The 14,741-nt window shown below is 36.4% G+C and overlaps 1 protein-coding gene and 1 non-coding gene across 3 annotated transcripts; both read right to left on the bottom strand.

The window, feature by feature from the left end:
- Positions 1-1,681: 1,681 nt before the first annotated feature.
- LOC135616026 (small nucleolar RNA Z162) lies at positions 1,682-1,772 on the bottom strand. Its single transcript, XR_010488255.1, has one exon. It is a non-coding gene; the product is annotated as a small nucleolar RNA Z162 (small nucleolar RNA).
- A 1,379-nt stretch (positions 1,773-3,151) lies between these two features.
- Positions 3,152-14,503, bottom strand: LOC103986802 (uncharacterized). Of its 2 annotated transcripts, XM_018828014.2 has the most exons (14): positions 14,113-14,503; positions 13,487-13,603; positions 13,046-13,110; positions 11,151-11,256; positions 10,991-11,059; positions 10,016-10,075; positions 9,718-9,847; positions 9,452-9,645; positions 9,162-9,346; positions 8,766-8,893; positions 6,723-6,997; positions 5,552-5,792; positions 3,604-4,422; positions 3,152-3,514 (listed from the first exon to the last, which is right to left on the bottom strand). In XM_018828014.2, exons 1-13 carry the CDS (start codon positions 14,377-14,379, stop codon positions 3,635-3,637), a joined length of 2,625 nt encoding a protein of 874 aa, XP_018683559.2. In that variant the 5' UTR covers positions 14,380-14,503; the 3' UTR covers positions 3,152-3,514; positions 3,604-3,634. The 2 variants fall into 2 exon arrangements, with proteins under 2 accessions (XP_018683559.2, XP_009403178.2); XM_009404903.3 differs by having other exon boundaries at positions 3,152-4,422.
- Positions 14,504-14,741: the final 238 nt, after the last annotated feature.

The following is a 14,741-nucleotide window of genomic DNA, read 5'->3' as shown; positions in this document are numbered from 1 at the left end:
ATCGTAGAATACAGCTTTAAATGTCGTGCCGTAACAAAGGACTCGGTTTGATGATAGGAATTAATGCTTAATGAGAGCTCGTACAGCTTAATGACATACTGCCAAATCAAATTAAGATCCGATCCAATTACACTTAGAAACACTCGAATTTAATAGAACTGCAGCTAGTGGATCGAATTCAGCAGTAGCGTGCATTTCGATTCAGCGGAACTCTTGCGAGTTTTAGTGTGGAACAAAAGACCAACACGCAGACAAGGAGTTGGATTTGACAAAGAACAGTTGTTTGAGATTACAATCTGGTGATGGAAATCTGAAAGAGATCATTCTGTATTCAGTAATTATAAGTAAAAAATGCATGTTAACAATCATTCAGGACATGAACTCACAAAGACATGATAGATGCAAATACAATTTACAACAGACATGTGAAAGAAGAAGAAAAGGTAGACTCACAAAGATCTAGACACTATCAAGATACAGCAATTCAGATGACCATCATCAGAAGCAGAATCCCATTCACATCATATTGCAATCTGCAAACACATTCAAAAGAGGTCCTCAGGACATGGATATGTAGTTAAGGCTTAATTCAATGTAAAATGATCTTTTTTGCTTATTCTACTCGAGGAGGAGACAGTCGACTGAGCAAGTGAGATTTTGAGTTCCCATTTCTTCTGATATGTGATTGTCGCGTGATGCTGTCATCCAAACATGAAAAGTGATACTTGGTAATAAAAATGCTTCTCTTTGTCAAAAGAGTGAACTTGTAAAATAGAATTTCCTCAGCTCCATTCTCATAAATAAAATTCATATGGCGATATGTTCTACATCATGTTGATATCGGTTCTGGCATCCACCGCACAAGCAGTCAAAAGACGCTTGTCTACTGAATCAATACGATCTTCCAAAACAAAATCATAAAGTTGTCTGGATGTTCTTGGAGGCAATTATGAATGAGAGGTAATTTCCTAACCTGGGAAATGAGACTATCAGAATGAAAACATGTTTTCCTACAACATGATTCAATTAAGATGCAACAAAGCAATTATCTGGAGCAAAAGTGAACCTGTAGTGTGAGAAATTATCTGGAGAACAAATAGACAGTTAATGTATGGTATTAATAAAGATACAGAATCCTATAAGTGAACACCATAGAGAAACATTCTAGTTAACTAAGATCAAACTTTTGTCCTACTGTTCCATATTGTTCACATTATAGTTATAAATGATAACATTGATTTCACTTTGATGGGTGTTTGTTTGAAAGGTACAACTAAAACACAACATTAGGATGATTTTATAGAAATTATTTAAATTAGATTTTGGATGTCAGGATTAAAGTATCTAACACCAATAATAACGTCATAACTAATGTATGCACATAAATTTATAATCCTAGTACTCACCATCAGGATCATAATAGCCAAAAACATAGTTCCTTGTCATGAACAGAGGCATAAGCAGAACTCCCATAGATCATTAGCGGACAAATTAAATCTAGGAAAAGAGGACTTTGGTTCTTGAAATGACAAATAAAATAAACCAAAGAGCACAATTGAGAGTAATAAATATGTTACTCATGTCATATTAATTGACGTCCCATATTTATCTACCCTCCTTCAGCTGATCTAATGAGCATGTTAACTAAGTTAATGAGAAGTCAAACAATTCAAAGAAAAATCAGGCACTCAGAATGAAAAGGACTAATTTTTTCTGCTCATTGATCAGTTGATCTTGCAGATTGAAAGAATGCATTTCCTCATAGTGCCTATTTATTGAGAAAATTTTAAAAATAAGTAAAACTTAAATCAACAAAAGAATGAATTGCAATAACTACAAAAATGTTTCCTTCCCCAATCATGCCAGTGATCGGGAGGAGGCGTAACAGAATCTCAGAAACAAGTATAGAGACCATCAGAAGGATTTTCCATCATCAATCTAGACGCCAAAAAGACGTCTCAGATGACCATCGTGAGAAATAGAAACCCGTTAACATCATTTGGCAATTCATAATGCACAAAAAGGAAAACAAAACCGCAGTGGAAAATGAGAAAGCCAGAGGGCGAGCATATCTATGAGACATAAAGAATTTGCCGTCCTCTTTGATATGATTTGCATAGTCTACTAATGTATCAAAACATGTAGTATGATACTTTCTGAGAGCATATGTGTGCAAATGCCCCCAGTACCTGTTTATCATACTCATTAATCATGTCGATAGTATCGTTGAAACATTAGAGATTTGGCAGCAGAGATTTTACAGAGTGAATAAAAAAAGATCTGTGTAATGGCAATCAGAGCGGCACGCTAAAAGGAAAGGAGAAGCAGGGAACCGAGCGATCTGTCCAGGACAAGCAACCATCGCAGCCGTTGGCCTCTGGTTAGATCGCGCTCGCTTCGTCTCCCGTTCGGACGGAGGATGGAAGTTGAAACCCTAAAACCCAAATTTATAGATAGAGCCAACATAACATGGCACGTGCGTCGCATGTGATTAAAAGAGATCAGAATTCATGAATAAATCTGGACCGCTCGATGCGGCATAGCTCCTCGGCCAATGAAATGGTAGAATTAAGACCTAAAAACGATTTTTTTGGGTTAAATCGAATCGAGCCAAACAGTAGTCGAAACTTCGATTTAGTTTAATAGTTCGACGACTCCATTTGGTTAGAGAAATATGAACAAGGATATTACTATTTATTTATTTTTATTTATTTTTATTATTATTTTTTAAAAATTTAAACTATCTCATTTATATTATAAATGAACGTAAATACACTTTTTATTATTATTATCCTTCTCCTCTATATATATCGAGGGGGGCTAAGGATCGAACGAATTACAAACATCCACAAGAATAAAATAAAGAGTTATGAGAGAAGGAAAAAAAAATGAAAACGGAAAAATGATACAAGGATTATAGATAATAAAATAATATTTTTAGTTTTATTTATAAAATATTATGAATAAAAAAAAATCAATGGTAACGAAAGGGTTATGAAAAAGCTTCATATGAAAACAATGGTTTGGATTCGTCGCAAGAAAGAGTAATCCTGTAATCGTTGGGACATGGCCCGTAGATAAACAAAAAAACGAAACCTAAAAAGGAGTGTTATAAAAGGTTATTTTGAAACAAAAAACAATATAAAAGCAATAAGAAAAAAGATAATTAAAGTAATCTTATTCCGGCAGTGCCATGTGATTATATTTCCATGCATGCAGGGCACAAAAAACCAGCTCTGATGTTTTCCTCCAAAATTTTCAACAATCAAACACGTTCAAAAATCTCAACTACATACAATTGTAGGAATCACCACAAACTATGAGAATAAATCATGAGTCTTATCTGTCAACTCCTATCAGCAACTATCAGGGCAGTTTCCCTCTAAACTGTTCCTCGGAATCCCCAGAAGACTTGATTTATGCTTCTCTTACTAGATGGTGCTCGGTATCCATCCATTTCTTGGAGTCTCAAGCATAGAAAAAAGGTAGAGGGCATTATGATGAGCCATTCTATCTGCTTCCATGAGAAATCATATAAGTTAGCTATGTAATTGTAAAAGAAGAAGAGATTTTACCCGGAAATCCTCAGATACAGGCCATTACCCTCGTAAACCCACAAAATTTGATAACATAGCTAGTCTGTATCTGGATCTGCATCAACAATATCCGGTAGTGAATCGAGGGACACTGAATCAGAATCATAAGCAAGCATTGGCTCCTTTTGCTTATAAGAGACATCCAAGCTGTTAGACGCATCAACTGCAACCGCAGTTGCAGTCGAAACGGTTCCCAATTCCTCTAGAGCTCCTAAATTACTGGAAAATTCACCTGCGACAGTGTTGGACATGCTGACATCATTATTCTCATGAGCCATCTCATCCCCGGGTACATCGCGGATGGCAGCCTCACCTTCATCTGGAGCAGTCCTGTCAGTACGCAACATAACATTATTCCCTGAATTAAGCTCTTCCATTTTGTCTGACTCAACCATATTTTCTTCTTTGCTCGGGCATGATGCTTCCACTTCATGCTTCCTCGATGGTTGTTGGGTTCCTTCAATAATCTCATGACCTCTAGTTGAATCAACCCCTACATGTTTTTCTCCCATAGAAATGTTCAAACCCTGAACAGGTTGCTCTTCTTCACCAGCACCAAGCCAGCCATTCAACAAATCATCATCATCGTCCTCATCCATTTCCTCTGCTGCTCCTCGATTGCCCATTGGAAAATAAGGAATGTTTGGTTTTTGGCTGCTGCGGAACGTATTTCCTGGGAATGTTTTTATGAAACCTTCATCAAGTGCAGAGCTCATGGAAACTTGAAAGTCAACTAGAGGAAGGGCTCGGGGATGGATAAGAACTTCTAAGGCCAGTAATGCATGTGCACAGAATACAGCAAGTTCTGTTCCAGTTTCCAGTTTTCCTGCAAAAACATGTTGCATTCACTAAACTTGAACAGCCACATGTGCTTGGATGAAAAATGAGTTGGTAAGCAATGAGTATAACTGGTGAAGTTTGCAAGCGGAGACTAGGAACATCAGGTTAAGGTACTAGAAATTTCCAAGTCTCTGTCAATTTTCTTGCAATTGAGATACCTGGGGTTTGTCCAGGCATCGTTCACCTGAAAACTAAATGTACTAACACCTAGATTAGATGCTTCTAATATCATAATGACACACTCATGAGCCATCTACAAAAACACTTGAAAAGAGCAGAATTAGTAGTACTGTCTATTTCTTTGTCATCAATGTCCTAATTCCCTAATAATACATGCAAAATTTTCCCAATCCCCAGGAAATTCACATGACAATAATGAAAGACGAGAAACATATTTTGGGCAATCAGGCAGAATATCACTCAGAAGAAATAATCAGAGAATCTAGAAATCAGGTGGAATGTTAATAATAAACTAATTCGGCAGAATGGAAAAATCAGGTGCACCAAGAAACTAGAAGCCAGTGTATTTGAATAAGACCATGCATGGTGACCAACTGCAAAACAAGGATACTACTAAATGCTTACTATACTCAATTCAGTCTGTATCCAGGACCAGTACTTATCAGATAGCTTCATTGTAGTATCAAATTTTCAATAATTATTAACTGCATCATTTTTTTTACCAACATTGTGACATATTGGCAAATTCATTTTATCTTAGCAGTACACCTCATACTCTCATTGGCTCAAGAAGTGACCAACTCTTTCAATGGGAAACAATGTACACAGTCCTGTTTATCAGGCTCATAATGTTGAGAAGTGATAGCCACATTCATGGTAAACATTCTATTAGTCAAACACAGGAAGCCTAAAACTGAAGCTGCAAAAGCAGAATCATCAATCAATGAAATCCCAGGCCTTTTGGAAGCAACAGCTATGACAGGCAGTTAAAACTACCATCCAAGTATAATCCAGAAGACTATATAGGAAACCCCACCAATGTAAACAAGGATAGTACTATAATCATGCTTGAAATGGTGACAAATTATCAGTTTCACAAATCTGAACCCCCATGTCTTGGGGATAGACAAACATCAAATGCTTTATGATTTTACCTTGGCGAAAAAGTTCAAGTCCTTCTGACAAGTATGGAGGGCGAACATGTGATGGAGAAAGCAAAGATGCTAAGAGAGCTCGTAATGCTGCCAGCTGGAGATTTTCTCGGGAAATTGTTGACCCTACATTTGCATCCAAACACTTATAGTAATATGACCTCACATCGTATGCATTTTTCGCTACATTTATCAAAAGCATATCCATATCTGACCGCCAACATTCTGATCTCAAAGAACCTCCCTGGGAAGGAGAAACATTTGAGAGATTGCCATAAACATGTAAGTAGAAATAGTTTTGAAGACAATTAACCACAGAGAATCAGTATGAAACAAATATAATATTGCAATAAACATGTCAATAGTTATGAATAAAATTAACTCTACAACTGATTTATGAAAAAGCACCCAACACCACAACAAATATCAACGACTCAAAATGATCCTCCAAGGTTCATTCCTCAGCAAATTTTAATATTGCACAGTCATGTCAATATCTATAAGAGGGGAAAAAAAATTCCTTTTCATTTAAAAGCAATACACTTTAAATGGCATCAACAATTGCCAGCCCTAGACTCCAGAAGGTTTATTAGGAATTCATGAAAAACATATATCATATAAGATTACTAAAGAGCTTATAGCACTTGCAGGTAATTACGCAACATGCTATATCAAATATAGGATTTTCTAGGAATGTACAAACTCATCTCTTGAATGTCATCACCTAAGAGATCAAGCTTAATGCATACTATTTCTAAGGTTCCAACCCATGAGAAAAAAAAAAAAAAATTCAGTCTCTATAATTAACTTCAAAATTTTATCCCTTACATGATTAACAATCTCTTGTCTTCCTGCATACAGATCAAACTAGCTAAAAAGATAAAGAAAAACTTTTTAGAATAAACTTAAAATTTTGATTTTTTATTTTGCGGTGTCTGTTGTTTCTCCAAATTGTAGTATACATTCCAAAAAGAGGTGCCTTTGGAAGGACACAGTACAAAAGCAAACACATTTCTAAAAGCAAACATATTTCTGATGCAACAGGAACTTTTGGAAAGTGGATGATGTGCTCACAAGATTAATTTCTTTTTGCAGCAATATGCTCGTAATCGATTAAACTTGTTATAGTAAAACAAGTATATGCAATATAGTCAACTAGTGTCGAAAGACATACTGCAGTCAAAAGAGCTTCCAGTGCTTCCAAGGCAGCTATCTTTACAGAAAGAGGAGTGGCTGGTTTGATGCTGATTACTGTTCTCTCTCTATCAATACCATTCGAGTGTTGCCTTGTTGATCCAGAAGCATGTTTCCTCTTCTTTAGGCTACTTTGCAGCAAACTCTGGTCATCTGACAAGTGCTTTCTGGGTAAAAGTGCATTGCTTCCAGGGTTATCAATCAGATCAACAAAAGCATTGTTGATTAATTCTTGAGCAAGGTACAAAGCCATTCCTGATCAAGACCCAAACCTGCAAATTAGTAAGAGTTTAACCTAATTACCATAAGCAGAAATACAATAACATACAAAACTAGTTTTAATTTTTGCATGTCGTAGATGCGCAAAGCAAGAACAGCTCTCACTAAAATAGGAGTTTTGTATCACATACCATACCATGCATAAAAGTCTTAGTAGTTATTGCCCCACCACATATAACATTATTGTGAAATTGTTCTTCCCACTAAATGTACAACACTACAATTAAGTTTGTATTTGTGAACAGAAGCACAGAAAACAAATAGGAATTTGCATAGTGCAATGCAGAGATGGTGGAGACACAACACAGAAGCAGCATTATGAAAAAAAGAAATAGGAAAGGCTAATAAAGTGTATTGTAGTATGCATTTCACTAGTCATCATCATAACAGAGGTAGTTTATTTGGTGACCAATTTGAGATAAACCACAAACATAAAGATCTTACAAGAGCATAAATGTCAGAAACATCAATTTTGCATTCTGTTAAAAGAACAGAACTGAATTGGTGGTAATTTTTACTTAAACAACAATAAACATAATAAAAACATATATTTTTGAATGTCAAAAAAGAGAACACGCCAACATGCCAAATTTTACAATGCTCAAGACGAAAAGAAATTATTTCTGTGATACTAATAATTTGTCAAACTAAAGAAGCATTAGGACCTTTATCAGTTTGGTCAGATATGAGTTATTAGAAAACATGCTAGCCGGCTTGAGGGAAGTATTCTGAGATATCTTGCCAGAGACACATACCAAACATTATATTGCTACTGTTACATCACAAGAAAACATTTTTATTCAGGTTTCAGGAAGCACTGAAAACAAACTTCAATGCAAGAAAGCAAGAAACAATTCATGATCAATGACCAAAACTTGAGTGAAGAGCTTTCTTTTTCTAGTACGTCAGACAATCTAGAAGATACAAAATAACTCACTTGAACAAGTTGCAATTTCCAGAAGTAGACTTATACATCATAAAATGGAAAACATACACAAGAAGCTTCTGAGTCAACTCATACAGATGAATGATAGCCCAACTTTTAATGGTATGCAATTTAATCAGTTCATAGTGGGTTGACTACTGTTACTTATTGAGTCCCAGAGATGTTGAACAACAAATAAGAAATGCAGGAAAATATTTGATAGGACAAGTATCTAAAGAGTAGCACCACCTAAAAGGTTCTGGTGAAGATTAATGCATAACTGCTAATTAATGTTAACATAAAAAGGAAACAACAAACATAACAAAAAAGAAAAAAAAGAACTTTGTAAAGAACTCAGGAATACACCTAGATTACAAAGTGGTATTCATTACCTGACAAATGACGATGTTGGCAAAATATGGCAAGCATAATAAAACAAATTACAAATACTCTAGATCAAGAGACTAGAGCTTTATGGTATGGAGGTTGGTTAGTCACTACGTAGCACAATATGTGCCACAAGCACAGATCAGTACATTGATGCCAAAGAAGGAAAAGCCAGGATACAAGTGGGGAAAAGGAGTAACAAAATCCAGTTCCAGCATGTCTTCTGGCTGTCTTTGGGCAATCATAAAAGGAACATGCCAAACTGAACAGTGTGTATGGAGCTCACAACAATTAACCATGATGAAAAATCTACACATTTAAATGTAAATATTATCTCCCAAGATTGTTCAGCTGCAATCCTTGACAAATAATGATTTTAAATGTTGCAAAAAAAAGAAGAGAATACCACTGAGGTTGGAAAATGCCACTTACCAACACCCATGGAGATCAGCAATAACTGGATAACGGAATACAGTTTTATCCTTATAGCTGGCAATGTAGCTCTCCTGAAATACTCGGTGAGAATTCGTGCAACATTGGCAGCATGTGGTAGAAGCTGGCTGCAGGTAAATATCAAAACAAAAGAAATTAAACCGTTAAGAAAGCTAGTTTCCTGACTGTTAAAGAAACTGCTTGAATCATCCTATCAGCCATAATTCCACAACGCTGAGCTAAACATGAAGCTTAATCTACATTCAGCTTTAAAATCCGGGCAAATAACATCTTCTAAGATATTTGGTTGCTGTATGACCCACTAAATAAACTTAAGGTACTCAAATTTCGTTCAATAAGCTACAACAACCACAATGATATGCAGATGATCCTTACCTTCGTACTCCCTTAACAACAGCAATCAAAAGATCCAAAGTGTCCAAATGCAGCGCTGGAAGCTCAACACAGATAAGTTCTTGATGCATGACAGTTGTGAATGGCATGAAGGATCCACGTACAGAACCATCCACCGTAAGCACTCTCCCAAGCATAGCAACCAAAGGGCGAACAGGAACACTTACCTTTGTTAAATTAGACACATCAGCAATAACATTAGGAACTTATCTGACAAACAACTTACAATGCTCCAGTAGCTCTAGTGAAAAAACAATGAATAAGCATCAGACCTGAGTAGGGAAAGGATTGGTAAGCATCAAGCAGCAACAATGCATCAGAGTAGATATTGTGGGGAATATCAATTCATGAAACATTTTTGTTGGTAGTTCTGATGCTTCTCTCAATCTTGACTGAACCCCCAATCGAGAAGGGGGATCTTTTCCTGGTGGAATTAACAGCCTCACAACAGTAGAACCTTTAGTTTCTGCACCAAATAAATGATATGTTAAACAAAACAGAAAAAGGCTCATAGACCATAAACAATAGCTTGGTATACCTCCTTCTAGTCCTTCTAAGGCATTGCTCAAAAGCATATCTATCTCTATTATAATCTTTTGCATCATGATGGACCAGCTATCTTCATCACCTTTTATCCTAGGTAGTAATGCCAAACAATGGGCAATTTTCTGAACAACAACAACAAACCATTTTTTTCTAAATAAGAAAAAAGAAAAAAAGTAAATTGTACAAGCAACAGGAAAAACCATGTATCTGGGAACAAAAAGACCATAAGAATGCAACATTAAGCAAAAGAGAGTGTTGACAGCGAGAGAGCAAACACCATCACCACTCACCCTCGATAAATCTGCATTGGATTTTGCTGAAAGAATCTTTGATACCAGAGCAGCTTCTACCTGTCATGATATTTATCTAGTTAGCAGTCTTACTGTAGTCTTGTTCAAAAAAGCCATAACAGAAGTAGAATAATTCCTTTAACTGAAACTTGAGATGTAGGCTAAGCTATTTATTCATTAACATGAAAGGTCCAAGCCATTCTAAACTCATATTTCATACTCCAACAGTCCAACCTTCCTTTCACACATGTATGCAAATACAAGCTTCTCCTCCGTGTACTCATCTATTCTTAGTTGCATATGAACCCGACATATTCCTAACTTCCCAATTTATTTACCATATGCAGCTGCTAATGTTACCTAATGAAACTAGTGCTTCATTCTCCCTCTATTACCACACTTTCTTTCTTCCAAACAGGAAAAACACTATAAACTGCTTAACAGGTTAAAACCAACTCTCTTAGCACACACTTATATCAAGCCAAAATTGTGGCTAAAACACTTTTCTAACAGACACAAAACCAAGTCTAATTGATCACTTACAACATGTAAGTTCAAACTTCAAACCACCCAGTTGGAGATGTTATTTCAAGCCATGACATAAAGATCCCATTCATTTCACCACTTTGCAATGACCTGGTTTATAGATATCATTCATTTCTCCAGCACTAATCAGCAATAGGATGGCAAATAGTCTCAGATTCATTGCTTGAGGCCCATGACCATCTCAGCCCTCCCAAGAGTGTCATTGCTCAAAAAGATGTGCTCGGAATGAGGGTTTTCCTGAAGACATATACTGTGAATCCTATAACAATTCCCAGAACAAAAAAATGAAACTAAATTTACCAAGATATACATATACACACACACACACACACACAAAACAAGATCCTGATATTCATGAAAGAAGACTAACAGAGAAGGAATATATTTTACCATCAAGAAGCACAAAACAAAGCCAGAAAGTGAACTCACATTGTCATAGTGACGATGCACAGGAGGAAAGAACATTAAAATGACATATAACAAATCAAGCACCCCTTCCTGCAAGGATGTAGAATTCACACCATAAATTCACTACCTAGCAAGCAGCTACAGACCAAGACGGTTATATTGCTAAGAGAACGAAACTCACCAATACAGCATCCGATTCACTCTCATTCAACAACTCAAGAACCAGCAGGATAACCTTCCCAGAAAGATTTGTTGCATCTTTCTTCAAGTTTGAAAAACCAGTTAACCTAATCTCATAACATTCGTAATATCGTTTAGAAAAACAGGACTGCAGAGGGAAGTTAATGTCTTTAATATCAACTGCATTTTCAACGTAAACAGAACAAAAAAAAAAACTAGAATCATGAAAAAGACACCATAAAAACCAAATTGTATGAGAGATTAAGGTAACAATAACCAGTACAATTTGCATACAATTTACAAAGTCTGCAAAATATGAACTATGCAGTCAACAGAATATTACCAAAAAAATTCACAAAGGCAATTTACTCATCTAGATTTCACCAAATGGATTATTACTTAGTAAACTTAATTTCTGAACACCTCCAAGGCAACCTGATGGTGGGTGCCCATTCAAACTGTTGCCCACCATACCAAGCTTAGCATGAAAGGCAAGAAATCATACTCATATATCCCAATTGTCCAAAAAGATACTGTGAAGGCATCAAAATTGATACCATAAAAGATCAGACAATTCAGGACTGATTTTGACAGGATTCAGCAATTGTAGGCAATTAAGATAAAGAACCGAAGCAAAAGAGGTACACAAAACAAATAGCCAAGAGAAATCGAATAAAAATAAGAAAATATAGACAGAGTAGACAGAATCAAGAGGAAATGTCTGTAGTACATTAAACTTCTTTATTCAAGAAACACATAAGTGTATGACATTTGCTTTATCTTAACCTCTCTTTGTGAAGAAAGATTTAAGTTAGACTTGAACAAATATTTCCATAAGTATTAATGGCCAGCAGTAAATTGTTGGTTATATGGCTACACACTAATGTGGCAGTTAATACTCATTTGATCTCTATCATGGGTTCATTAAAGCCTAAAAACTACTAAAACATCACAGAACACAAAAAACTGAGAATAGATTAATAAAGATAGAGTACATGAAATGTTCAGAGTCAGAATTAAAATGGTTCTAAACTAATGATATTTATGAAGGTTGTATATTGGAATCCTTGCAGCAGGAACTTTGCAAAAACTATAAAATATAAACTCCAAATTTCCATAATCCAGAAGCTTTATAAGAATCACGATTCCTAATATTTGGAACCAAGATTAGTAAGATGTAATCCAGTCTATCTTGAACCATTTCCTTGAGAAATATGGCATCACTTTATCTCAAACAAACCTTGTTAAATGCAAATAAAATTGTAAGAATTAGTTCAACTAAAAGATAATTTTTGGATCCTCTCTCAAGGTAAAGAAAGTGTACAATGCTTGATGAAAGACAAATATACAACAATATGCATAGATACAAAATACATCCTACATTATCTTTCTAAACCTTGCTGCTTCCTCAAATTTGCACTAACACAACCTAAATCCATTGTTGGACCTGCTTCGTGCTACTTAAATCAGAATTTCATAATCAACAAGTGACAATATGAGATTCTTTTTTCTCATTATGTGTCATTAATTTGTTAACATTTTGCATATTTTGCATATTCAACTGTTCCACAATGAAAAGAAAAAAAACCAATGGTTTATTATGACGTTCCAGTTCTTTTCTAGCAACCAATGGAATTTTCTCTCCACACATCTGAAGACTCGTGATCAATTTGGTTCAGCCCAATGCGAAGACATTCAAGCATAAGTCAGAAAACAATGCAACAACTGGTTCATTTAATTAAGACAAATCAATCAGTTAGTTGGAAGAGGCAACAAACAAGAAGGTGCTGCTATTGAGTGAACCTGAAATGTTCTTCAATTACTTGTATCCATAAGAATATACAACAAATCAATAGTCTGAACTATCAGTAAATATGAGCTCAGAAGTCAACAAACCTCATGAAAAAATCAGATAAGGAAGCACAAACAGCCACTTTTACAAAACTGGAGCTGGATGGTATCTGCTCACAGCAAAAAAAAAGTAAAACAACCATTGCAATATATGCTTTCCATGTTAACATTTGATGTATCCTCTATAAAATTGCATACATGAATACATGTCTGAAAGCAATGAGTTGATATATTGATTTCTTATTTGAAGTATAATAATTAGCAGAGTTATTAAAATGCTAACAAAAACACCAATAGATCACAAATGCTCCACATGATAGTAAAGGCAGAGTTGTTTGAAACATCTATTACTGTGGAAAAAACAACAGGGAGACTCCATAATTCAATACATACAATCATTTAAGATTCCTAAACAAAACTTGAATTAGGCAAAAACATAATATGTTTGGGAAAATAATGCCAACAGACACGATAAAGATGCATTACCTGTATACCTAACAGGAGCTTCTGGAACCAAAGAGAATATGATGCCATGAAACGAGCAGAGCTGCACTCTTCACAACTTACACCAAGCAAAGATACACCCACCCAAAGTTTGTCTGGCTACAACCACTCAAGAAATGAAAGCAGCTTAGGTGAATGTTCATTTGTTTGGCTACAACCACTAAGAAAAAAGGGCAGATGAAAGTGAAAATGTTCATCTACATGAATAAACGGAAGCCAAAGCTCAACAACTTTAAGAAACATGCTAAATAGCAACAAACGCAACAAACTATTACTTTCAATTTTCACCATTAAAACTGCATAAACAAGTAATCACAATGTTGATATTCTTGACTAGACTATTCAAACATGATAAAGCTGTGCTCGAATAACCAGAACACCAAATCTTAAGGCGAATGACAGGCACCAGCAAAGTTGAATGGATCAGTACAAAAAGACTTATGCTGTTAAAGCAGACTTCCAGTAATAGTAATTGCTTTATCCGCAATTTTTGCCTTCCACTGCATGGAAAATTTTCCCTAAACACAAAGATATAAAATAGTACCTCGTAAAAAGTGACAGCTCGGTATCTCTAAGCAGGAGGAATCGTAAAGCAGCGGAACCCATACCATCTTACTGGAGGCCAATGACAGGACACGTTCGATCCAGGCATCCACGGCGGTCCGCCAGGCCTCGATCAGCTTCGCGTCGGAGAGATCGGGGACGTGCTCGGAGAGGAGGCTGTGGGTCTTGATGGACGCGAGGATGGATGAGAGCTCGGAGGGGCTCGGGGCGGGGCCGCTCTCCTCGGGTAGGCGGTCCCTCACTAGCGACCGCAGCAGGCGTGGCTTCAGCCGGGGGTCGTTCATGCCCTCCAGGTAGTCAGTGATCGCCATTGGAGGCCCGAGGAGCTCCAAATCCGTCTCAAGGAGAAGGATAACGGGTGTATGCACTTGAAACCCTAGAGAGAGAGAGACAGACAGACGACGTTACGACAAATAACGAGGTGGGAAGGGTTAAGCCACCTAGGGTTTAATCGCCGCGTGTTGGGCGGGGGCAGAGAGGAGCGGAGAGGACGCGAGTAGATCTCAACCGTCCACTCTACCGCCCATCTTTTTATGAAAAAGCAGAACCCAAAAAAAGAGAAATTCCAATTAAAAATATCCATATACTCTACATATGACGTAGCTACATGTAAGGTTTAATCCTTAGTGATCAATCAAAATATTTCACGAATCTTAAAAAGTTGCCTCCAACG

This window comes from Musa acuminata, chromosome BXJ2-6 (genome assembly GCF_036884655.1).
Source record: "Musa acuminata AAA Group cultivar baxijiao chromosome BXJ2-6, Cavendish_Baxijiao_AAA, whole genome shotgun sequence".
In the NCBI taxonomy this organism is placed as follows: domain Eukaryota; kingdom Viridiplantae; phylum Streptophyta; class Magnoliopsida; order Zingiberales; family Musaceae; genus Musa; species Musa acuminata.
The sequence above is the reverse complement of the archived record's forward strand: the minus strand, read 5'-3'. Positions and strand labels throughout refer to the sequence as shown.

Excerpts from the sequence above, each read along its gene's own strand:
- LOC103986802 (XM_009404903.3), bottom strand. The coding sequence starts at position 14,379 with ATGGCGATCACTGACTACCTGGAGGGCATGAACGACCCCCGGCTGAAG. Across the intron at positions 9,848-10,015 it reads CCAATGCAGATTTATCGAGG|AAAATTGCCCATTGTTTGGC; the intron begins GTGAGTGGTGAT and ends GTTGTTGTTCAG. Across the intron at positions 8,894-9,161 it reads GTTGTTAAGGGAGTACGAAG|CCAGCTTCTACCACATGCTG; the intron begins GTAAGGATCATC and ends ATTTACCTGCAG.